The 26,682-nt window shown below is 45.4% G+C and overlaps 1 protein-coding gene across 1 annotated transcript in view; it reads left to right on the forward strand.

The window, feature by feature from the left end:
- The window catches only part of LOC135915060 (uncharacterized), a 61,297-nt gene that overhangs the window by 21,035 nt on the left and 13,580 nt on the right, over positions 1–26,682 (forward strand). Inside the window, exons 10-18 of the mRNA XM_065448046.1 lie at positions 1,706–2,110; positions 5,172–5,435; positions 5,779–6,018; positions 10,360–10,705; positions 12,290–12,510; positions 13,817–14,117; positions 15,403–15,692; positions 17,261–17,542; positions 25,705–25,908. Coding sequence (XP_065304118.1) covers positions 1,706–2,110; positions 5,172–5,435; positions 5,779–6,018; positions 10,360–10,705; positions 12,290–12,510; positions 13,817–14,117; positions 15,403–15,692; positions 17,261–17,542; positions 25,705–25,908 — 2,553 coding nt within the window. The remainder of the gene's footprint in view (positions 1–1,705; positions 2,111–5,171; positions 5,436–5,778; positions 6,019–10,359; positions 10,706–12,289; positions 12,511–13,816; positions 14,118–15,402; positions 15,693–17,260; positions 17,543–25,704; positions 25,909–26,682) is intronic.

The following is a 26,682-nucleotide window of genomic DNA, read 5'->3' on the forward strand; positions in this document are numbered from 1 at the left end:
ATACTTAGTACAATCGCTTAGTACTGCATTTGCTTAGTACTGCTCATTATAGTAAGACACCATGCAGTAAATTTCCCTAACTTTCTGACAATGCTGTCCCTCGCTTACATTGCTTCACATATTTAAGAATTAGGTGAGAAGTTGTTTATTTTTACACTCAAGGTACTGGTTTAATTTGGCGTTCTTAGTCTGTTTAGAAGTAGCAGAGTTTTGCATTCTCATGAGTGCTGGTGCGGCACCCAGCCCATGCCTGCAGTGGCTGACACAGCAGATTAAATCCAGAAGCTGACAAACTTCTTATATGTCCTGTCTTGTTTTGGGGGCTTGTTGAGACCTACGGTTTAACCCTGTCACTCATTGCATAAATCTGTTAAAAATTAAACATGAAGCTCAGCATTGTGACACTTGTGCCACAAATATTGTCTTTTTCTTCGAAAAGTGAAACTTTTCATTGTGAACCTTGCCAGGTTTCGTGATCATGGCTGTGGCCTGGCCAAATAGGCTAACCAATCATAGCGGAGTATGTGCACGCAGATATACTTGTTGCATGTCCCCAGCGTGGCTCTGAACGGCAGGCATTGATCTCTTCTTTAGCAGCAATTAACAACAGGTCATTCTATGAAAAAGTGTTACTAAGTCATTGTCTGGACATAGCAACGATGTGAGCCTTCAAGGCTCTCTTAGAATATTTAGTTAGCACAGGCCTAGATTCAAGACTGTGAGTGGACTCGTCTAACACAAACGTGTGTATAATGGCATCCTACTGCTTGTCCTCATCATTGACTCCTCAGTCCCCTGTTTTTCTTCTGTTTGCTTTCACCCTGAGCAGAGTAGTAGGCTGGAGGACCTCTCTGCCTTTCCTCAGTATAGTACTCTCTCTCTCTCTCTCTCTCTCTCTCTCTCTCTCTCTCTCTCTCTCTCTCTCTCTCTCTCTCTCTCTCTCTCTCAATAAAGCTTCGCTTCACATCAATTCCAGCATGGTATTTTGGCATCTGGATAATTCATTTGTAACTACGTGCAGCCTCAAGAACAAACAACAGGCATAATGTATCAGTACAGCTTTGCAGCAGCATTGAGCTCTATTGCCAGATAAATTTGTGCTGCTTTCCTGTAATTATTATTCTGCAAATGAACCTGAACCAATTTGAACAGTTACCTTTTCGCTCCAGAGTTGAATCAGAACTGAACCATTATCGGTGAACCAAGACGAAAACCAGAACGAAAATGTTTTGCTTTGATGCTTGGGTACTATCAGCATAAATTAAAGTGCAAGCAAGTTGCAAACACCTATAATGCATTGTTGTGTTTACAAACTTGCCTGCATTTGTATCAGCAGCTTCAGTTAGTCTCCAAATGTTCTTGCAGGACTACACCAGGCTTAGAAACAGGCTTCTGAGTGATTGCATGTCAGACTTTCACATAATTATGTGTAACAGGTGTTGTGATAGCTTTTCCTTTCTCTGCATTTCAATTGATGTTGAGTGGTACAAGCTTCATTTCTTGAGAGGCCAAGTGCGAAGCGTTCTATATTGTGTGGTCTGAACGAAGCAGTAAGAGTAACAGACAGCATCCTGCTAGCAGATATGCTTGCTGTTTTCAACACTATTCCTTCTCTTGTAGTATGGCTCAATTTTGTGCTGTCCTGATGTTTATGAAATCTGTATAATAAGTGGTCACCAAGGTATGCTGTATATACTTTGTACAGGTTGTAGGTGAAGATGTGGATCCCGCGGCATCCTTAGTGCCGGAGGTCCCCAAGAAAAAAGTGGGCCGGCCACGCAAGTACCCACCACACCCCATGCACCACCTGTCACCACAGCAGCGCAAGATGCTGGCGGCAAGGCGTGGCCGCAAGAAGCTAACGCAGCCGCGTTCTCGGCGGAACCGCGTGTTTGTGGTGATGGCCGATGGCACCATGGTGGAGGTGTGTGGCACTGACCGGCAACGGGCGGTGGAGCGGGCAACCGAGAAGGTGCGCGCCATGCGTGAGGGTGGCGCTGACGCACTCGCTGCGGAGGAAACGGACCTTGCTGAGGATGAGGACAGTATGCCAGCAGCAGGGGCTACGGGCACCGCCACAGCAGCAGCCACTGCAAAGGAACCCACTCCGGTACGTGCTGTACATAGCACTTAGGCTGATATTCTTACCTGCAAGTTGCTCGTAGGCTGATTTACTCATTTATGGCATATAGGGCATTGGCTTTGTCCAACATTTATGAAGTGTGCGTGTGTGCACGCATACTTCACTATGTAGTATGTTTGCATCACACTGGCCATTCACAGTGAACATACAACAACCCTCCCTGTTTTTTATGCGAAGCATATTACGAGAGCTCAACCCAGCTCCTCAGGCGCGGCGGTGTCGCCTTGAAACCACGTGACACCGTGACGTCACGACAGAGGAGAAGTGGCTTTGGCTCAACACTTGCAAGATGGGCTGGGTGGGAATCGAACCAGGGTCTCCGGAGTGTGAGACGGAGACGCTACCACTGAGCCACGAGTACGATGCTTCAAAGCGGTACAAAAGCGCCTCTAGTGAATGCGGTGTTGCCTTAGAAACGAGCTGTTTCTAAGGCTCAGGCGTGCGTCGCTTGCTCAGGCATGCGTCGTTTGCTCAGGCGCACATTTCGTTGCCGCGCCGAACGCTGCGTTGCTCGACGCTCACCGCGTCCAATGCGGGGCGTCCAAGGCGAAGCAGAGTAACGCATGAGTTGTTTCTTCGTCTAGCCGAACCAAATATAGCCAAGCAACAGCAGTTCACCAAGCTAAACAGTGGTTCAACAACTAAAATAAAGGCTAGTATGCTTCGCATCCTGGGCTTAACCTTACCTAAGCCACAGCCATTTTTTTTCCTGGTCTAATTTGTTACGAACCTTAGCTAACGCCACCAACATATCTGGAAGACTATTGGCAGCATAAAGAAAACTCAGTTGAATTCTTCAGGTCTGCTTTGCTAGCATTTCTGAATGACCATTTTTTGGTAGGGTTACGCGCACAATGGGGGGGTAGTGCATGAATAAGAATGGAATAGTAACTTTTTGAATAGCTCAATTCACAAATCGAACACCTTCTCCTCATTTTCTTGAACTGTCAGTATCTTCCCAGAAATACTTGTGAGGTGTGCCAGGCTGAGCTTAGCCTTTCTGCTGTGCACAGCTGTTGCTTGTACATGGTCTGCCTAGACTGACCTTTCATCCGAAAGCAGCCAAAGGCACATGGAGCAGTCAAATAGATTGATTGAGTATAAAAGTTGCATTTTTTTTTTGTGTGTAAAAAGTTGGAGGTATCGTGAAGATCCTATCTAGCACTCGCTGTAAGCAAGCACAAAGATATAAGACCTACGTGTGTATGTGTGTGTGTGTGTGTGTGTGCGTGCGTGCGTGCGTGCGTGTGCGTTTGTGTGTGTGTGTGTGTGTGTGTGTGTGTGTGTGTGTGTGTGTGTGTGTGTGTGTGTGTGTGTGTGTGTGTGTGTGTGTGTGTGTGTGTGTGTGTGTGTGTGTGTGTGGATTTTGTTGAGGTCAATCTGAAACTGGGTCCCAACCAAAATGTTCTTTTTTTTTTTTTTCACATGCAAACACATAGTCAAGTAGAAGCATAACTATAACACACACTTTCATATACAAACTACACTGGACAATTGTCACGTCATGTGGCAACACTCTTGAAAAGTACAGTTTGTGGAGACTGCCATTCCTGAGAATGTGAAGCTTACGAAAGCACGCTTGAGCTTTCTGTGTGCACTTTGCATTACACTTAGTGCTGATATCAGCATTGAGTGGACTTTCAATTTTTTCTGTTGTACAAGTTTGTCTAACATTCCAAATTTAGTTCTTGGCTCTGCTGCAGCTGTCTAGTATATCCAAGACACCAAAACTCCATCAATGATGGTGATGATGAGCATGACACAAAGCAGTGGTGTGCGATGTACAAGAACAACTCTCTTGGGTTCGCAGTTCAGCTGTGCAATTTCGTGAATGCATGAAGGAGTAACCTGCATGAAGAACAGTGTATTTTGAAGCAACAGTTGTCTTCATCGGACCATTCGAGCCATAGTATACCGTAAAATCCTGGGAGATGCCACACCCCCCAAAAGATAACCACCCTTGACTAAGCTCCCTGCAAAAAAAAAAAAAAATACTGAAAGTTACCCACTTGAAAGTTAACCATCATACTGAAAGTTAGCCCACCTCATATTTTCACTTGATTTTCTCTCGATTTTAGGTAGGCTATCTCTCAGGATTTGAGGGTACCTTGTTTGACTTGTCTGGCTGGTTGAGCCAGACAAGCCTCCATTATTATTGGCCTCCATTATTAGCACTGACTTCTATTACTCGTACAAGCCTCCATATGGTGCAAACTTTTGTCGCCGTATAACAATAAGAAAGCTTTTCTAGCAGTATTGCAGCTCTACTGTGTAGGCATCATGTGACAGTTCTGGATGCAGTTCGGTCTTGTTCATTCAGAGCATGCATATGCTTAAAGGCATTCTTTCATCAGCATCAGCACTCGACAGTGTAATGGGCGGCTGTTCATCAGCATTTTCCTTTTCCTGCTATTGATAAGTTTTTCCTGCGGCTGGCCACAGTTTCAATTGCGAATTGTAGTTACGTTTACGCACAAAAATGGGTAAGGAAGGGGTGCCATACAACATTAGACCTAAATGAGCTGCCTCTAGGCCATGACCCTTAGCTCTAGTATCTCCATATGTGGCTGTTGAGGCCAGGCAGCCACAAATGGGTGTTTGAGCACTGAATTTGCTTGTGCATGCAAGAGCTCATTTTTGCATAAGACCGTGCTAGAAGAGGGTTCACTAACCCGCCGTATTCTCAAACTATCCTCGACTAGAAGCATTTTCTCCATTCCACCAAGTTGAGCCCAGTGTCACCCCTTGACTGATGAATAAACTACATTTCTCAAGGATTGCCATGATAATCATGAAGCCCAGTGACCAGCTATGTCCAGAAGTGGCACTGCTATCTACTTTCTTGAGTCGAGAGGAATTTGGATTGGGAATGTTGAGAAAAATTCTAAAATACGGGTGTAAGTGACTAAACACATAAGGTGCGAGCCGGTTTCGAGCACACTCAAGTAGCTGACAGCAATGCATCGGTGCACTGGGTTTGCAAAATGCTTTTCTGCTGGGCTGACCTTCTGTTGACGCTGTCTCTCAGGATGGAGCTTCCGGCAGCCCTGTTACCGTGATGCCAAGTGTGGCGGGTCCTTCTGGAACAAGTGTAGCCACACCGCAGGGGGGCATGCTTGGCGGCCGAAGGAGGAGCAGCACCCAGATGAGCCTGGAGGAGTGCACCAATGACGCCGTGGACGACACGCACACCCTCAAGCTGCCCAACACTGTGCAGCTGGTAGAAAGCGAGCTCCCACTGGCTGAGGCTGAAAACGCGGACTCCCTCATCGGCATGTTCCTCTTCCGACAGGTAAGGCATGTTGCTTCTTTCTCATTTGCTGTTATTGAACTTGCTTGCTTTAAATGCTGCAGGAGTTTAACACACTTGTATTGGCCATCAGGTCATGTGCATAGTTCCCAGCTAGCCACCATGCCATCACATCTAGCAGACTGTATTGTTGCATGAATTTAGAACAGCGCAGAGAAAGAAGGGATGCAATGATTTCTGTGTTATACTTCCAATTCACGGTGTTAGACTAATTCTTACCAAATAGCCTAGCAACAAGTCTTGTCTGAGACAGCTGCACACTTGGGGATTGCAGAAAGGGCTTTGCTTGTCAAAACATTGAGGCACATGCTTCTTTCTGGTGCAGGTGTTCTCCCCCAATGACACCAGCCTGCAATGTCTGTTCTGCCAGTCCAAGTATGTGTTCCGTTTCCCCGTCGACCTGGAGAAGCACTACCACGTGATCCATGAGATTGCTGTGCACAGTGCCAAGGCAGAGTTCAGCGAGGCTGTGGTGTTTGTGTGTGTGCCCCCAGATGTCACTGAGGACACTACACTGAACTCCACTTGTCGGTTCTGCGACCTCACCCTGCGCACCCTCTCGGAGGTGAGGCTCAATCAACATACCACCTTTGCAATTACAGTGAAACCTCGTTAAACTGTACCATATTTACACGATTGTAAGTCGACCACTTTTTTTAAATTTGAAAATCTGAAGTGGGGGGTCGACTTACAATCAAAACCAAAACATGGCACCGCCAAAAACGCGAGACCAACGGGAGCTACAACGTAGTTACAATTTTATGTTTGCTCTATGGCCCCACCGATAGCTGTTTGCAATCCCACGTAGGTGTTTGCTTTTCGGAAGGCTTTTTCAACATTTTTGAGAGTTTTACAGTGCACACAACACTCATGAGGAAGTGTCGATAGTTGATAGAAGCACCGCTGTTCCATTCGCGGCGGCACCCTCAGAACGGCGGTGCTTGCGGGGAGCATCGGTAGTGCATGAAAGAGCAGACACCGCTCGTGGGTTTCTCTATGCCTGTTGGGCTTAGCTTTCTTGACGAACAGCATTGGTTTGACGCGTTTCACTTGACTGCCGGCTACGTGCTACTTCTATGCTTCCTCAGTCGTCATGAGTGCTCCAGGCCCACTAATCATTCGGCACTCGTTTACAGCAGCGTTCAAGAGGGTTGCCATCCTTTACGCCGAAGAAACAAATCGCTGCGCAGTAGGCCGCAAGTTCGATGTTTCTGAACGGGTGGTGCGAGAGTGGCAACTGCAGCAAAGCAAAATTTTCATCTGTGACGGCAAGGGAGGAATTTCCCCCGTGCCGATGTCTGGACGCTTTCTGGAGCTGTAGGCTAAGCTTGCAGCGTACGTCGCTGAAATGCGCGATCGGTCCCTGCCAGTGAAGTGCGATGTGGTCATGAAACAAGCCCAGATTTTCGCCTTTTAAGGACCTGCTCCCCCATGAGTACGAGTGGCTGGCGGCAGAAGACCGCAAAATTACGCCAACCGGACCTCTCAAAAGAACCTCCCTGGCGGCTGCATGTGGTTGGGTGCATTCGGCGTGGACTGCTGTTCCACAAGATGTCGTAGTGCGGTCGTTTGCCAAATGTGAAATTTCGCGGTACGACGACGCGCTGTGGGACTGTAGCAACGATGACGATGGCAGCACTAGTGAAGATTAGTAGTCCAGTGACCATGTCAGCTACTAATAAATTTTCGCTATCGAATGCGCCCTCAGGTATGCTCTCTTTTTTTTTTCTTTCCTGTCGCACGATATGGGGTGGTCGACTTACATTCGAGTTGACTTACAATCGTGTAAATACGCTAGTTGGCTGGAGCTCGCAAAAAGTATGTACTAAACGGTAGTACTGCTTAACCGAAATAGCATGAGATCGCCTAATTACCTGTCAAAAACGGAACTCAGTGAGAGTGCGATGAAAGGGGGGAAAAACATACAGAATTTATTCACTTTGCGCTACAAAAGTGTTATTTTTGTTTAATGCCGCGGCGGCCTAGTAGTGACAACAGCGCCCTCAAACTTACTGAAGCTGCGAGCCAGCATTTCAGCAGCCATCTCGGCAAACACTCGCATGGCTGATGCCTCGTTGACATTGCATATTCTCCGTGCACGGGCGCTGTAGCGTTGCAAAATCGCGGGGCGCCTTTATCATTGCCGGCTGCTGTTCTCGTTGTGATGACTGCATTCATGAGGCTGACGTAACGCATAGCTTCTGCCACTGTCGGGTTTCAATCGCCCGTGCTGTCACTTTTCGTGTCGTCGTCATCACTGTCGCTAGTAGACATTTCGGCAACAACAGAGGCAACAATGACGAAAAGTCGAACCTCGTAGCCGACGTCTTCCGCAGTCACAGCTGCGTTCCCGAGCAGCTTCTTCGCATTCCAAATGCCACACATCATAGTCAGCAGTAGATCCCTGTAGCATGCCAGCGCCGACTTCTTCATGTCACGTTCGATTGCACGAATGATGTGTAATTTTTCTTCTATGCTGAGCACCTGGCGTGTTTTTTATCCGAGCTTCGGCAATGACGAGATTCCTTGCTTGCACAACACTACAACGCTCTCTGACACGGCGCTGAAATGATGTTGATGCGGCTTCACACGCAAACGCACAGGGCGCTTGGAGGCCGTTGTTCTGATCTCTGAGGCTTGTTGTTCTGCTGGGCCGCTCGATGGTGACGACGCACTGGCGTGTTTGCGCTATGAAAAGTGGAAACACTACGTGTTAACGATACGTACGCAATAAGCTGGTACGGTTTATGCGGATACAAAACAAATTATGTTCAATGGCCGCCGAGTCAGGGATTTGCCTTTACTACTTTTTTAATGAAACTACTGTTTAAGTGGATACGATTTAACGAGGTTTTACTGTCATATTAGCAAACATATTTTTTTCTTTTTTCCCCTCTATACATTCTGAAAAAGCCTCCCATGCAAGCATCTATGTGACATCGCCGTGGCTTTTTATATTGAGGGAAAGGGGAGACCTGTGTTAGTTAGAAGTCACTTGCAGTTACTCGTAAAAAGCTTGGTTGCTTTATGAGCATGTGTAGTAGCCTATGAGTAGTGCATTACTGTATCAAAACTTAGAGTGCAGCAAAGGACGATAGACAAAGAAAAGGATACACAGGCATAGCCTATTGGCAACTCCAAAATTTTTTACCTGTGCTGACAACACTGTCCAAATAAACAAAGATGGCTACGAAATCCAGATTCACACCGGCTCTTTCACTTGGTACTATGTGTGCTATGCTCAAGTATCTCATTTGTGGCGTAGAATCAAGGTATTTCGTCGAAACCGAAAGGGTCCTTGCTGACGATTACCTTATTTTGATCAGTCTCAATTATTTCAGTGCCGAAACCGTGGAAATAGTTGCCTTGTGCATGCAGACATCCGGCCTGCCTAATGAGCCACATCAGTCTAATATTTTTTAAAGATAAGGAGCCTTTCAAGCAATTCGGGGGTTAAAAAGGGGAAGTGTTTGTGCATAGCGGGCCTCCGAAAGGTGCAAGCACTTGTTCGTGGCGTTCCTCCACTGCTACGGGTGCAATACTTGACTGTTTTCAACATTTATATAAGCAACTCCGCACTGCAACTTCTGTTGCAGTACATCGCATAGTATCCCACAATTCATAAGCAGTAACATTTGCTGTGCGTTCAGAAGCTAAATACAGATATTGTGCACTGATAGAATGAGACTAAACACTGTTAAGGTACTTGGTCAGTGAGTCCTAAGATAAAAACAAAGGAGAATTCAGTTGTCGGGGTGCACCTCTTTTTTTTTTTTTGCGGGATACAGTTATCATTCCTGCTACTGATGCATGCAGAAAAAAGTGCAATAATGAGAATATTCCTGCTGCTTAAGGCATTAGTAACAATAATGCAGGGGCAAGAAACTAAATAACAAAACCAAATGACACCTAAGCGTATATTATTAATTTATTATAGCACCTACGTAAACTAAATACACTCCACGATTTGAAAAGCCAGCGCTCCTGTAGGCGCCGCTCAAGATTTCCACTTTCACCAATATAGACAAAATTACAATCCGCACACGGTATCTTATATACAACGCTGGGAAACCTTTCTTTTCTTAGTTTGTCCTCGACATTGACAAGCTCGTTTCGTAACTTGCGGCAGGGAACATGGGCAACTTGCACGTTATAGTTACGCAGGACACATGCCAAAGCTTTGCTGATGCCGGGAACAGGATGGCGGCGCAGCTTTGGCAGGAGGCATCACGTGGTTCCCTAGGGTGTAAGGCTCTTTTTTCCGAAGAAGCAATTAAGCTTCTTGAGTAGCTGCACGTGCGAAGCTCACGTCGAATGCAGGCCAAATCAGAAACCAAATCTTCTGGCTTGCTACAAATCTTTGGACTTTAGGCTCCAGTGCACTCGCTAAACAAGCAGAAGCCAAGCAACACGATCTCAACTGGAACTAAGCTTCAGTAATCGCCCAAGAAAAGAACTGGACAAAGCGACAGTATCTAGAATCCCTGACTATCCAAACAACCACACACACGCTTAATCAAAACGATGGCGATCATGCGCAAGATGCCTGAAGCGATTATTGACGAGGATTAAGCTGAAGGTTATTTGCCTGTGAGCTTAGTGAACAAGGCTTCTGTATGGAAGCCAAAACGTCTAAAATTTTTCGACAACCCCATTTTGGTCAGTGTTCTGTATTTTATTCGTATTATACCAAGGATTGGATATGGGACCATAAATTTGGTATAGTTGTGGTAATTATAATGATGTTAGACTACGTTTTTTAGGTGTTTCCAGTAAGAATCTTGTCTCTAAGTTGACATATCACCCTTTTGTCTTATCGCAACATTCCTCAATTGCATGAATGCTTTACCAGTCAACATGACCTCCTCTCAACTCCCTAGCCTTTCTTAATTGCCATGGAATGCAGGTACGCGACCACTACCCAGAGGTGCACTCCAAGACCGTGCGACTTGTGGCTGAGTCAGCGGTGACAGAACTGGCATGCCAGTTTTACTGCAGCGTGTGCTCGTGGGCCTCTCCCAGCTTTGAGCAGCACCACAGCCACATGAAGGCAGCGCATCGCATGCAAACCTACACCTGCCGCTACTGTGGATACTGCACACCAAGGCCGGGCCGCCTGCGTTTCCATGTCAAGCAACGCCACCTGCAAGACCAGCCGGGCCCGCACCTGCAGTGCTCGGTGTGCTCTGTCTACGTGCATGGCCGCGAACGCCTGCACAAGCACATCCTGCTCTCGCATGCCGTCCAGACTGGTAGGTGCCCATTGCAGTCCCAACTGCTGAAGGTTTGCCGATGCAGTAACCTTAAATTTAAAAAAAAAAAGGCAAGTTGAGAAATGTCACTGAGCAGGGTGTCTGGCAACTGGGAAAACCAGGAATTATCAGGGATATTGAATAGTCTAGAAATACTCGGGGAAAACTCTGGGAATTTGTGCTTCTATCAAGGAAAATTGGGAATGAAAGTCGTGCTAATGCTGGCTCGAATAACACGAAGGAATCGTAACGAATCGTCATTGATGCCATGTCATTGGCTGGAGGAGTTGCCAGTGTACAGTCAATGACTAATTTTCCGGATGCCCAATACTTCGGACGGCTTCGCGGCACCACCACGTACACCATTTAGTTAATGTATTAGAAGGTTTGAAATTTCAGTCTCAAGAAACCTTCACCGCCTCATTTTCTGGACTTTTTGCCTTGATTGCAGGCCCGAAACAGCATTAGTCAATGTCATCACCGCCGCCATTTTGATTATCTCGCCGCCTCAAACATGTGCTCTTGCACGCAAATCCGCTGGCAGCCAGAGCCACTACCACAGCAACTCTAGGCCTAGCTGCTTCCACGTTCGCTGTTAAGCGCCTTGCTCCTTGGCATAGTGCCGTCGGAAGCATTCGGCATGCTTTTAGCTGGCGATAACCCAAACATGCCGCAGTTCCCTGCGGCAGGTGGTTCACTCCCGCGGCATCCAGCATCGCCCATCAGTTCGATTTTGTTTCGGTTTCCATCGTCATTTTAAAACACTACACAATGGGAAAATGACAAAATTCTTCTCGGGGCGAATGGAGCACCACCAGCTCGACACGTGTTGGCATCTCATCCCACAACGATTCGTGCGATGCTTCGCCGACGTACATGTCAACTACAGTTGGAGTCTTGTCAAATTTTTTAGTCACTTCGGATCGTACATTTCCCTGGGTAGTACGTGTTTTCTTGCATTTTTTTTTTTTCTAATATGCATGAGAGGCATGGGAAAGTGCTCGCCCATCTAAAAGAAGGCTTGGGCAGACAGCCGGCGTGGCTGGGTCATCTTTATGACGAATCCCGCCGCCATGCACAGGCATTGCCGTGGGAGGACTGGCGCTGTACTACGGCCGTGTTTTTGCTGTAAGCAATTGACCAGGCTGTTTGTTGTTCCCAAAACATGGCGGCAATTGCAGTAATGTATATTTTGATGGTCATTCTGGTTTCGTTCACAATAAGTGAATGTTCATCTTAAGTCAGGAGTGTCATATGTGGGGTTGACTGTGCTTCATTTAGCCCACCAGAGGCTGCTTCCTCTAAGGCATATATTGCTGTTTTCCTTAGCTGCAGCTTTTTCGTCTAGTATTCTGTGATGTAGCAGACAATGCAGAGTAGGTTTTGGCAGTTCTTCAGAATCCTGCAATGGGGAGAAAGTGTCATGAAAGAGAAAATTGCCATAGACAAAGGAAACTCATACAGGTTACCTTTGTAGCTTCGTGCTATAGTCACGTGGATTAAAATTTTTCCTTTTGAGTAGGTGTTAGTGAACGCTGAGTGCAGTGACACCTTGTGAAAAAAAGAACGCTGTGGCATGTGCAGGTCCCCAGACGTGGTCATGTGCCAAGTGCCTGCAGCCCTGCGGTAACTCTAAGGACCTCATGGGCCACATCAGCCGATGCCCGCTGCTGCGAGGGGAGAAGGGCAAAGGTCGTGGAAGCCTGGGCTCCAGCCTGGGTGGATCCTCAGGGGGACCAAAGGCTAATCTCTTTTACAAGTGCAACCACTGCTCACTCACCTTCACCTCTGAAGAAGAGATCAAGGCAAGGATCCCATTCGAATCACTCTCTTGCACTTGAAAACGTTGAGAGCTGGCTGTGGGGCATTTGTTTAGTGCGGTTGCCCACAATAATGCATGCATGTTGTGTCACTGTGGATGAGTCCCATTAATAAGTGCCCGTGCATGTAGTTTTGCTTGTGCTCCCTACATTGTTGTCGTGAAGGATGTTTAAACTATACTGCATGTCTTATGAAGGAATATGCCAGAAGGAATGTGCATGGCACTATTGCTTTTCTTTTTCTTCTTTTAACATTTATTGATTAAGGAATGTTATCATACTTAGCATTATTGCTACACGACATAAACAGTTTTTTGTTCTGTGTCATGACATTGCAATACTGTTGATGATGCAAGGCCCACCATTTTGAGATCAACTTTATTAGCAAATTAATATATCTTATGTTTCTCTGCCTTCATACTTGCTAAGTGTCATCCTTTTACATGTGACACATGCGACAAGCATGCTTTAGAGTTTCTACAACCTAAACATACATGTGAATTCTCGTTTAAGCAAACTAAACTCTGGTTAAGTTAAAATACAGCAGAACCTCATTGATATGTTCCTGCTTGTTAAATTTTCTGGGCTCTTATGCTCCCAAGCACTGATCCCACTTACTTTCCATGAGGCAAGTTGATAGTACAAGATGACAGCCAGTCATACATAAGAATTTCAAAGTGGACAAACGTTGTGTGTGACAAGTAATACAGAATGAAAGTAACAAAATGGCAAATGACAAATGGCAAAAGCAAAATGGTAGTAAAATTATCAACAACATGAAACAGCCAAAGGCTGTTTGACCCAAGTGCCAGGTGGAACTAACAACCATCCATAAGTGTGATTCATGGCTACAACTGCTGTAAAAAGTCCTTAATTGTCAGTCTGACTGCCAGGTAGCAATAACAAGCTTGATTGTGCTAATTTTTGAAAGTTTGTTTTCAAAAGTTCTCAAAACTTCAAGCAAAGTTTTGTGTGAGGGTAGCTCTTTGTTTCATCGGCAGTGTTGCTGAAAGCGTTGTCGGATGTTGTGCTTTCCCATATTATGCATTCCTTTTCCATGGTCCCCTATGAAATCTATCAACAGGGTTCTACTGTATCTTATAAGTACTTGCTAAGTGTCAGTGTCATCCTTTTACATACGAGATGCGTGTGGTATACTTTCTGCACATTCAATACTACTGTCTTAGTTCTCCTAAGTTCTCCTAAATACCGCGCTAAGCTCTGGCTAAAACATTGTTGGGCACGTGATGTAGTAAAGGTGTCACTTCTTTCTTTTTGTCACATGTTACAGAAGCACATGGCAGATGGGGTGCATCTGCCTGTAGGACAGACTACCACTGGTCAATCTGTAGTGCCAGGAGTTTCTGAAGAGGGCAGTTCTAGCGCCACAGGTGAAGCTGCTCCCCTGGAGTTGTCCGGAGGCCTGGAAGCCGGCAGCAGTGAGGACGACGGCCTGGCTGGGTCGTCGAGCACATGCTTCCTGTGCTGCATGCGCTTTGCCAGCGCCCAGGCCTGCCAGATGCACCAGCACCATGTGCACATGCGATGGGTCAAGCGCGGACTGCCGGACTTCTCCAGCGAAGACGTCCAGAGTGAGGGTTCTGTGCTTGCACTGTCGATTGTTGGTTGTGGTTGCTTCAGTTGCACCGTAGAGTTTCTTTCTATTCTAAGCTGAATGCCTAGAGGGAAATCTGGTGCCTCTGCCTGTGCTAGTTTCTGTGCGCTGTGACGCCATTGTAATGCTAGGATATGGATGGTTTGTCTTGTATAGAACTTGGCTTGGCCTAAAAGGCTGCTCAGATAAATATGTCCTAGAAGGAAATCTTCATAAAATGTCTTTGTGCTTCTGTAATACTCATTGAAATCGGAGTACAAATGCAAAAATATTGCATCCTACCTTTTTTTAATTAGGTAGCTGCCGACCCTTTAGCTACAGTGTTGTGCTAGACCATCCCAACGTACTAAAAGACCACTAATTGCATCCTCTTTCAGTATGACTCAAAACATGAGCCAAATGGAATTCAGCCTTCTGGAGCAGGGTTTGTTTATAAGTAGAGCTTTTGTATAGAGTAGAGTTGTGTGGAGGTTTGTCTTGCAGCATGCAAAACAAACTAAAGTTCTTAGGGAAAGCCACATGTCATGCTCATAGGAGCCAAGCTCGGCACAACACCAGCAATGAGTGTGTAGTCAACCTCCTTTATCCAGGACGCTTGAGGGCCACTCTGATGCGAACTGTGGTAGTTATTTTATTTTTTATCAACAGGTGGAAATTTCTCATTGCATATGCTCAGACATCGCCTAATGCATTATTCTTTGCTGCACAAAGCGTGATGGTGCACAATGAGCAATCCTGAACAAGTAAAAAATATGAAAGAAAAAATTAATTATCAGGCATTTTTTGCGCCGATAGAAAGAAGAAAAACAGGACTGACCAATTTCAGAAGTTTTCGAGACATTGGCCATCAAAGAAGGTACCAAACTGTGGTGACGTTGGCACTGATACCACCAAGTTTGGTTAGCTGTGCCTTAGTGGCAGCTTCTCCATGCTGCATGGTTGGTTCTGAACCACGTGACTGTGCTCAACAAATAGAAGTGCGAGTGGGAAAGGAAAAACAAATGCACAACCTCATTGTAAAGTGAGTATCGGCTGCTCACCGCTGCTCACAGTCAGTTTTCTTTGACGTCGGAAAATTGCTTTCCATTCTAAGGAGCCGGGGTAGGTTTACTGAAGCTGCCAAGTTGCTGCAAGATTGCAAGAGATCTCTGCTTCCTTCCTTGCCACAGTCGCATCTGCTGTGGCAGGAGCTTGCTCAAAAGCTTGGCTTTCAGTTCTGCCGGGGCAGTTTGTTGAAGCTTTGTATGCTGTGCTGCTTGCAGACAACCTGTACAACATGCCCATGGTAGAGAACAACAGCGAGACAGAGCTGACTCAGCAGCGGGCAGTGGAAAGCATCACGCAGCAGCCCGGCTCTGAGGAGGACGCCACGTCAACAGCACCCGCTCGGGAGGCCCCTGGCAGCGAAGGCTCAGTCACTGCGCTGACTGAGACAACCAAGAAGGGCCCAGAGGAAGGTACAGACGATGGGAAAAGTGCTGCCGGTGGCACCCTCAGCTCTGCTGACATCCCTTCGGACGCCAAACTTTTGGAGTTGGGCTTTCCTACAAAGGTGCTTTGGTTTATCATATATATTTGTTTACAAACACTGCAGGTCTTTTTAGGCCTATGCAGGAAAGGATACACAAGATTAAACTGTGTACCATTATTGAATGTTCATTCAAAGGACTTCTTGTTATGAAAGAAAATTAATGCTGCAGCAGAATGATAATTATTGAAGGTACAAGAAAAGACAGGAACTGCACGTAGATTTTAGCGTGCTTAAGTGAACGAGCAGAGCGCTCGTGTTTGTTCATTCTGTGTTACATCCTTGTTTCGAAGTACGCTGCCGTATCCCATCATGACTAACCAACTAGCCCACCAGTACCTCTTAAGCAAGAAGGGACACCAAGGAGCTCGGTTTTCGTTAGTCACAATCATACGAAGTCAACACATCATGAAGCCAAAGAAAGCACAGAGAAAATTATTTGTAAAGGGGGACATGGGTTGTTGAGATAATTTCCTTATTTCTTGATCAAATCGGATGAAACTGCATATGCTCATTCGTTGTTTCGTGATGATTTTAAATATCTAATTATATTTTGCATATACATAGTAGTTGCTGAGATAATTAATAATTACCTTCTATTGTTTGTTGAAACAATTAAAATTTACCTGCTAAAGGGAAAGTTGCAAACAACATATAGTTGAATACTAGAGTACATAAGAATGCCAATGCTAGAAACAGATTCGAAATTGAACAATTATTGGTCATCTTACAGTAAGCCCATTGAAGTTCTGTGTTCACAGTATCAATAATAAGAGCAAATGTAAATGTAAACAAAAAAATTTGGAACTGAAAAAAAAAATCTGCTATCAGCGTTGCATTCTCAATACATTTAGCTTTGTGCTGCAAAAGAAATATTAGCTCTAGCTGTCCTAGATCCAAAGATATTTATACAACAAACAAGCAAAGTGACCAAAAACCATGTTTTGAGAAAAATAGGAAAAAAGAAAAACTTTGCTCAGTGCAATGCCTAGACATTGCTATTTACATATTTGTGAAAATTGTGAAAATTTCTGAGATAATGCATCAGACACTGCAGAATCCAAAAATAATCTTTAAAAAAAAAACTGATTTTTCCATGATTTTTCGGTCTCTAAGACCCGTGAACCCCTTAACTGGCAGTGTGCAAATGATAAGCTTAGAAAGTGAAAGTGGACAAAAAAAAAAAAAAAAGCTTGCAGCCAGTGGGAGCCGAACCCACACCCTCTGCATTGCATACATTGCTCTACAAATTGAGCTACAGCGGCAGCTGTTCCCACTTTCTCTTTGTTGGGTATTCATGTATGTGTACAATATCTAATCCGAGCAGTGTTAACCAGCCAAACCCATGGCCATGGTGGCTGATGTGCATCCTTTTGACAGAGCATTAACTTCATACAGTTGTTACTTAAAATTGGGCCCCCTCAGCTCTCCTTATCCATCCCGCTCTACACCGCAGGTCATACAGGCAGTGGAAAGCATGTTCTTAAATTTAAGAGATCTGATTGTGTGCTTTTTTCTCTCTCTCTCTTTCTCTCTCTCTCTCTGTTTAAGTATCGATTTGGAAGCCAGCATTTGTTTCATGTGGTGTGCAGGTTGGCCACTACTGCCACGTGTGCGACGCTGTGATCAAGAGTTACGCCCTGTATTATTTGCACATGCACAACCTGCACCGACTCGAGAAGCGCTTCCAGTGCATCGTGACAGCTTGCGGCCAGACCTTCACGTGTCCCAACGCATTCCAGCGCCACTCATTGCGTCACAACCAAAAGTCGGACAGCTTCTGCTCTATGTGCGACATGGTCTTTGATGACAACGAGCACCTTCAGGACCACTTCCTCAGTGCCGAGCACGCCAACAAGTACATGCGAGTGCAGGTGAGGGGTTTAAAGCAGTGTTCGCGGTCTCATTTATCAAAAATCTTGCTATGATCTAATCAGTTTTTCAATGGGCCTGACCTAGCGCTAAATTTAACCCTGACTTTAAAGGGCATCATATCGTATGGCTCTGTAGTCAGTGACGATGACATGAAGCCAACACACAATGGAGCCAAGGAGAGCATAGGGTAAATTTTGTTTTTGTTTTTATTGAAGTGCAGAAATGATTAAGTAAAAGGAAATGAAAGTGAATAAATAAAGAACTTGCCGCAAATGCAAACCAAACCTACATCTTCCCAGTGGCAAGTTATGAATGAATGAGAGGCTTCTCTGCAAAAAAAAAAAAAAGTCTTTCACCTGGCCTTCATTGCTCTGTGCTTCAAGAATAGTTCCTTGACAGATAGAAATAGCACAAAAAAATGTTGCTGGAACTGTTCATCAGCAGTGAGCAATCTGTGGTCGCATGCCATACACACGACGAACAGCCAGGATTGGCAGGTGTGATGTCAAAAAGAAAAAAAAAAACTGGCTCGCTGCACAGATAGACAGTTTGAAGTGTTTTCCTCATATCTCGTCCGAAGAGCCTCCTAGCCTACTGTGTAACTTCCCCAGTGCAAGTGCATGCAGCGACTGCGAATGCACCAATTGAACAGCACATGAAAATGTGGATAAACTTGCACCTAACCAGCAGAAAAGGTGTACAATTTCATGCTACTGCAGTGACTGAGCAAGGCAATGGTACGTGCATGAATACCAAAGAGAAAGAAGGAGAGGGTAAACCAGATCAGGTGATTAGGCTGGCACATATGCAGTGAAACCTCGTTAAACCGTAGTTGGCCGGAGCTCGGAAAAAGTACGTACTAAACGGTAGTACTGGTTAAACGAAATAGTATGAGATCGCCCACTTGCCTGTCAAAAATGGAACTCAAAGAGAGTGCGATTAAAGGGGAAAAAGACATGCAGTACTCATTAACTTCACACGATAAAAGTCTTATTTTCGTTTATGCTGCGGCGGCCTGGCAGAAATGCAGCGGCCTCAAACTTACTGAAGCTGTGAGCCAGCTTTTCAGCCAGCCCCCTCATCTCAGCAAACACTCTCATTGCAGATGCCTTGTTGGCACTGCATGTTCTCCGTGCACGCGGGTAGTAGCGCTGCAGAAGTCGCGGGGCGCTTTTTTCGTTGCGGGGCGCTGTTGTCGTCACGACAATTGCATTCATGAGGCTGACGCAACACGCAGCTTCTGCCACTGCCGGGCCTGAATCGCCCGTGCTGTTGCTTTCCGTGTCGTCCTCATCACTGTCGCTAGTCGACACTTGGCAACAACAGAGGCAACGATGGCGAAAAGTTGAACATCGTAGCTGACATCTCTTCGCAGTCGCAGCAGTGCTGCCGAGGAACTGCTTCACATTTGAAATGCCACACACCGTGGTCAACTGTAGATCCCTGTCATGTGCCAGCGCCGACTTCGTGTCACGTTCGACAGCACAAACAATGTCTAATTTTTCTTCTATGCTGAGCACCCGGCGTCTTTTTTTATCCAAGCTTAGGCATGACGCGAGTCCTTGTTTGCTTGACGCCACAACGCTCTCTTGGCTCTCTGGCACGGCGCTGAAATGATGTTGATGTTGTTGTGGCTTCACACGCAAAAGCACAGGGCGCTTGGAGGCCGTTGTTCTGATCTCTGAGGCTTGTTGTTCTGCCGAGCCGCCCGATGGAGACGACGCACCACCGTGTTTGCGCGAAGAAAAGTGAAAACACTACGTGTTAACCGATACGTACGCAATAAGCTGGTACGGCTTATGCGGATATAAAACACATTATATTAAATGGCCGCTGAGTCGGGGATTTTACTTTTCTACTTTTAAAATAAAACTACTGTTTAAGCAGGTACGGTTTAACGAGGTTTTACTGTAGTATGCATGTTCCCGAAAAGTTCATGCTGTTGCATTCTAAACCTGATTAACTTTGGATGAATTTGTACAGAGTATGGATCCGTAAAAATTATTGAGGCCTTAATTTCACATCAGATTGTCATTAGTGGTCCATTAGTACATGGTTTGGGGCTCTTACGTGCTCATCACCAAGAGTGCTACTTTTGACATTGGTGCAGTGCACTGCCTGCAGAAGTGCACATGATAGAAAGGTGATATATTATGGCTGTGTGTGCTGCAAGCAAAATTGTTTCCCAGGCCCGCATACAGTCGCCGACCGATTTTCCGGACTCCAAAAATTCGGACATGCCCGATTATTCGGTCAGCTTCGTGGCACCGCCATTCTCCCCATAGACCGTAATGTATAACAACTGCCGAAAGTTCGGACACCTTGCAACCTCTCATCTGATTTTTCGGACTCTCCTTGAACCAACTCGGTCGAGAGCACCGTGCACCGACTCTGACCAGTGCACGGTTCGACTTGCTGAACGCCATTGTTGTTTTGAATGGAGCTTACTTGCTGCCCCACGAAGTGGCGCTTCTGGAAATCCCCGCTCATCATCGTTTCTGCCTGGTTCGATAGAGTGGCTCTGCAGCAGTTCCGGTTTCAGCTTAGTAAGCCATGTCAAGACAATCCAGCAGCTGATTTGTTTCTTCGCGCACGACGCTGCGAGCAGGCCGCGTTTTTTCATTTGTGTGACTGGTGTCGGCACGGCAGTGTTTGCTTTGTGTGCTGTGTCGAGGTTTCGGCGATCCAACGCAGCATACGGAAACATCGCGTCAAGTCTCTAATGGCGCCGACAGTGCCCGCGTAGACTGCGCTGCGGAATGCTGGCAAGCGGGTGCCGGGAAGCCTAAGATTTGTCGCCTTCCGATGTGCTCCCTACCGACGCGGAAAATGTTCTGCCGATAATTGCGCAGTGGTTGCATTGCGATTCCGGACACCGTCTCATTGACAGTTTCACAGGTGGTGACACTGCTGTACTGACATGCGCAGAACTTGACGACGGCGAGATCATTCGTCAGGTTTCTGCTGCACCGCCGAACGATGACCGAGTCGGAAGTTGACGCACCATGTGCTACGCTGCCGTCGCATGCGGATTGTGTACAAGCAGTGACTGTGCTTTCAGCCGCCTATAGTGACCGTACGACCCTCTCCGAGATTCAGGCGTATCTGATTGCGCGTAAACGGAACAGCGTGCAACGGCGCATTCACGATTTCTTTAAACCTACTGCCGAGCCCGAATAAGTGCGTGGAAATAAAGAATTTCATATTTTTTTTTCTTAATCTGCTTTTTCGGACACCTGTTTATTCGGACATTTCCGCAGTCCCCGTGAGGTCCGAATAAACGGTCGGCGACTGTAAAGGCAAAGCAACAACAGCAGTTTTATGGCATGACATAGCGAAGTACTGCACATTTACGCCCTAGACATAATTACCACATGCAGGCTTTGAAAGGCTTCCAACATAATTTTACAGCAATGCATAAATTTGGTGTATAACAGCTACGATTTGCATTGTACAGCTCTGTAAGCAATAATGTGTGTGCAGCGCTCTCTCTCCTTTTTTTTTTCCTCCGGTCTGTATGAAATGTAATGCGACTGGGGTGTTGGTAGTAGTGATTATGATGATGATGGCCAGGAATGTAACTGACAAACTGGTGCTCACCACATAATTCCATAACTAATATGCCACCACATTGTATTGTACTATATAATGTTGTGTGCTACTAATGTGTAAACATTGCTGAGATCATAATTATTGCAGTATGCTTGCAAATATTTTGGTTTTCAAAATGTCTTTTCCTCATTTTTCAGTAAATATCAAAAGGTCTGAAATCTAAATAAATTGTTCTCTTTCTTTTTAATTGTACAGATTTTTTTATAAATTTTCTTGGCACATTTGCACATTGCTTCAGGTAATTTACCTGTTCAATTAAATTGTCTGAAGAGGCAGCCATTACTTGCCCTACGAACTGTAATGTTCAGTTACCTAATTGCCAAATTCTCACTGATTAGCTTTTTAATGTTTCAGTGTAGCTTTTGGACACATGTTAAAATTCTGTGATTGAAGACAACAAGTGGTGAAATCATACCTACTTGATACTAGCTACAGCTTTATGATAGCTGTCTCTGAAATGTACCACGAAATACAGTGAAATCTCGATATAATAAATGGAACTGCCGAAAATCATTTGTTATTTTGAAATATTGGTGTATCGAAAACACGCAAATTGGCATTAAAAACTAAATTTAACAAGAGGGTTCACCTACATTTGAAAGCAGTACATCCACAAATCCGTTTATGCTTTTGATAACGACTCCACAGGATGGGAGTGAGAACACGTGTTTATCTGTCATTTCCTCCTGGTGCACACACAGCTCGTATGGACCTTGGTATTTACACGAAAGCAAGGAGAGCTCACCACGTGACCACAACGTCACGCTTTCGTTAGGCGTTGAGGCCCCCCCAAAGCTTCCTGCAGGCACAGGGGAGCATTTGCTTGCTTAAAACGGCTCCTCTATTCCCAGGGAAGACCCCCGTATGAATACAGCTGGAGACTACACAAGTGCGTGCCCGGCCATATGTCCATGCCCCGTACTGGCAGTTACCAACAGTGAGATTACATGCCACAGGTCTATATATGTTCCATCTGCGGTAAGGTGAAATGCAATGCTGCATTGTGACAGCAATCAAGACGTGGTGATTCTTTAGTGCGTGCGGACTATCAGAAATGAACCATGCAGTTGTGTATTCTTTCAGAGTGTAGATAACGCACCTCAAGCCATTGTGCTCGCTACGCCTAAGATAGCTAATACGCCTTCATGGCATGGCATTGATAGCTTGTTATGATAGCTTGTTATGTTCAGGGCATGGCATTGAAGCCAGATTTGTTATAACTGATAATACGGCATAGGAACATTGTAGTAATTCATTTATTTTACCATAGAAAGCACAAATATTTGCAGTGCAGAAGCTGTTCGTTGTTACATCCGAGCACTGTTGTTAAAACCGGGATTGAATCCCGGCCACAGTGGCCGCATTTCAATGGAAGCGAAATGGTAAAGCACCCACGTGCTTAGATTTAGGTGCACCTTAATAAAGAATCCCAGCTGCTCCAAATTATTCCAAAGTCCCTCACTACAGTGTGCCTCATAATCAGATCGTGGTTTTGGCATGTAGAACTCCATAATATGTTTCAAAACCGTTTGTTATAAGTCAGTTTGACTTTTGCGTGGAATTATTTTTTGCGAACATTATAACCATTATCGCTTATGGGGAACCAGCGCTGGATAGGCAGCGCGCCGGAAAGAGTGCGTTGCACGCCACCCTGGCGACGAAACGCAGCATATTCCAGCCACACAACCAGACGACACACACACATACGCAGCCGTTTTATAGTTTGTATGTTTCCGTTTTCGCTCCGCTTCAAGTGGACAGTTTTTGTAAAGAAGATAGCGCCATCAAGTGAAGAAATGACGAAAGAAGCTTTTTAAGCTTTATATATTTTTCACAGTGCGTCACGGTGAGCACGTGTGTTTCTTTAACGGTTGCGTCGTGTATCGATGCCATGCTTGCGTGGCTACCTGCCTCGCAAATCCAGCAGTTATGGCTCCGGTCACGCTGCGCTATGGTTTCGTAAGTATTAGTTGGCCTGAAGATATTCCATATTTCTCTGGCTAGACATAAAAAATTCTGATGTTACTTCGCCACAGCAGTCAATGGAGAAGAAAGCTTTATCGCATCAGCTGACTCGCGCAAGCAAAGGTTTAAGTGCTCCGCTGCTTGATCCGTAACAATCCTGGCTACATTTAGCACTAATTACATAAATTTGCCGGATGCATCTCAGCGCCGAGTCCTCATCCGCATGCGCATTTTTATAAACACATAGGTGGCTTAGTCGCACGTGCGCCGGCACTATGCGTATACAACTTGTATTACAAGGCAGCTTCCCTCCCACATAATTCTTGGCAATGAATGGATAATTTTTACCTTTCGTATCGTATCGTTCACTTGGTGCGGTGGCGTTGGAAGGGGCTTGGCGGTGGCATTGCGAAGGAAAAATGGTACATATGCCGGATGGTGCATGCTATTGCTCATTTTGTTTCCGACGAAATACCGACTGCAGATTCTGCTGTTTGGTACTGTCTGCCATGGCTGACCATCTTCACTATCGAATAAACCAAGGATACACGCGAAATTTGATTTGAAAACCAGCCCGACACCGCTTGACAGGGCAACAAGACGGGAGCTTACTCCGCTCGCCTGACTACTTGGATCCAACGCCGCCTCCGTTCTTGTTCATAGGGTTTAGATGGAAAGACGCAGAAGGATACATCCTCCCTCCCTCATCCCGACTTAGTTGTGGCACTTGTATACGCAACAGTATCGGCGGCGGCCTTTTGTTTTCCTTCGACTTTAAGGGCACGCAACGCAATTTTCGTCCGCGGGGGAGGCTGCATTGTGCACGTCCTGACTGCCAGGGCGGCGCTGCAGGTGCCGTGAAAACTCCAGCGCTGGTTCCCCATAACAATGTGATTTTCTTGACACTCGAATATTGTTACAAGTGATTGTGATGCCAGTGGCTATTAGTCAAGTTTGCAAACAAGCACTTACAGCATTCGCGTATCCGAGAACTGCACATAATGCGCCACTGTGCCTTGCCTAATGTTACCAAAACCACAAAGCACCCGCAAATTTTATTGCTTTCTTTGTTATTTATTCACTGACTTGCTGACTGATATGAGGGTCAGGTGGCGTTTTAGCAAACCCACCTTTCATCGACAATTTTTCCCATCAACCCTTCACGATTGTGAACAGTGCTGTGGGCACGATCACATTCTCGTGGTTCCAGAGAACCCTGCGGTTTGTAGTGCCATGCCGTCAGTGCAAATTTGTGTAGTTTCTATTTCTGCAGGCCAACATTACTCCGGGCAATGGCTGGCGCAAACTTGTGATTGCAGCCATGCAGGAATAACTGCCGCTGATGGTGGCACGACCAATTTTTCAGTTTCGTAAATTGCAAATGTGCACAATATCTTGGGTTACCAACCATTATTTTGGAGGAGCTCCTTGTTATAATGCTTGTTATATATTGTAATATTTGGTGCTTTGAAATTTATAGTACTGAAATATTTTTACATTAAACAATAAGCTTATGGTTGGTGATATCTAAAACTTTTGCTAATCTGGAAAAATGTTTAATCTGAGGTTCATAGTAATGAGATCTGACTGTGCATTGTTTTTCTATTTTCCCAAAAGCCTCTCTCAGATTCTTCTAAGCAAAATTAACTGCAATGCCAGTGCATTTTTTTAGGGTTTGGAGGCAAATTCCTTGAAAGGGGTACAAGTTGTAGAATTTCTGCTCCCTTTTGTTTCTGAAATTGCAAAAGGTGCTTTAAATTTAACAAGTTTTCAATTGCAATTATGATGCAAGTAATGTCCCAGTTGTCCAGTATTCCAACCTGAAGAGGTGAAGCAGTACTATTCCCGTGGATCATTTTTTTTTTTTTTTTTAGAAATCTAAATTTCTAGAATGTAGATTTGTGGGGAGAGAGAACTACAATTGGTATAATGCAACCTCCAGCAAAAATTTTAAAACAGATGTCAGAGGGCTCTGGAGCAGAACTAGTGAAGCTGTAGGGAGTGAAGGCCTATTATATAGTCTGATGTTCCCAACGCACTGAAGTGTGTGGGCTAGAGCCAGTGAAGTTGTTCCAGCTGCGCCACACAAGCCAGAAATTTTACAGTTTATGCTACAGCTACTCAGGTGGCGCAGCACGTGAACTGTAGCGCATACATGAGCTATGATCCATGAGCATGCAAGGCATTGTGACAAATAAGATATGCTGACATACGGTGCGTCCAGTGTCAAGATGGAACACATTCTATTCATGCTGCTCACAACTTAATGCATCCGGCCCATTGGTTATGTCAGTGCACCGAACTGTAGAGTGTCTTATCATTGTCAGTCCACTGTAACCACAATGAGCACATGCACATTATGTCCGAGCATAACAGAGCTTTAGAATTGTCTTCCTCAGTTACTATAATACTGCAACACTAAAAAAATCTGTAGGGCCTGCAGTATTATCGGACTATGTGCAGTGACTCAAAGCCCCCGAATGAGAAGCTGCGCTTTCTCATCTTACTGAATTCTACAAGCAGTGTTGTGGAGTGCTTTCACCGGCTCCCTTGATTCACTTTGAATGGTTTGTATGATGTGCAGGAGAAGTACAATCGCTCGGAGCCACGTAACTACCGGTGCAGGGTGTGTCACAGCTGGTTTGGCCTGTTTGCCACTTTTGTGAAACATATGGAGACCGAGAGTCACCAGTACCAGTGCCAACACTGTGGCCTTCTTTTCGTCCAGCCAGGGCCACGTCGTAACCACATCCAAAGTGTACACCCAGAGCTTGCGAATATCTGTGAGGTATGTCCCTTTCCCCTCTCACCAATAACTGAAAGTGTCACTATGCTCAAGCATGATGCGGCAAACTGTAATTCAACAAATTCTCAGCTTGCGAGTCTTGCTTCCGTCGAAGGAAGCACAAACTTTTACTTATTTTTAATCACCACCACTATGTCTAATCTCTTTTTAGTAGTGTTTGTCACTTCATGATCATCATCAGTGTACCTCGTTTTCCACACATGCTCTGCGTATTCACGTCCCACTTCAGTGCCAAACACGGGACGAGAGACTAGAAAGAGAAACGACAAGCACATGGGTGCATCCCTTTCTGGTCTCTTGTCTGATACTTGGTGCTAAAGCAAAACGTTAATCAAAACAACCAACTCACCCAAACTTTTTACCCACATGTTTTACGACCTCTTCAATTCCATGATGACACTTGTGAGCTCATTGTTCACTTAGTAAATCACCAGTCTTGGAATGTGGATGTTAAACTCAATGATGCTGTTTTTTCAATTGATTATTGCCTGACAGGCGGTGATGCATCATTTTCATGTGAGGCTCTGTGATCTCTGTTAAAGTCATGATGCATATGTCAGTGTGTCATGCTTATTAGGCACAGGGCACGGAGAAGCTTTTACTGGTGGCACTTCTATGTGGTGGTGCTGGAATGTAACAGCATGAGGCAGCCGGGCTGGGCCTAGCAGGTGCAGCCGTCAGCTATGTTTGTTGAATATATTCCATTGTTTGTTCTTTTTTTACACTGCTGAAATATCTCGTGGAACCCAATCTGAA

Source organism: Dermacentor albipictus, chromosome 1, assembly GCF_038994185.2.
Source record: "Dermacentor albipictus isolate Rhodes 1998 colony chromosome 1, USDA_Dalb.pri_finalv2, whole genome shotgun sequence".
In the NCBI taxonomy this organism is placed as follows: Eukaryota; Metazoa; Arthropoda; class Arachnida; order Ixodida; family Ixodidae; genus Dermacentor; species Dermacentor albipictus.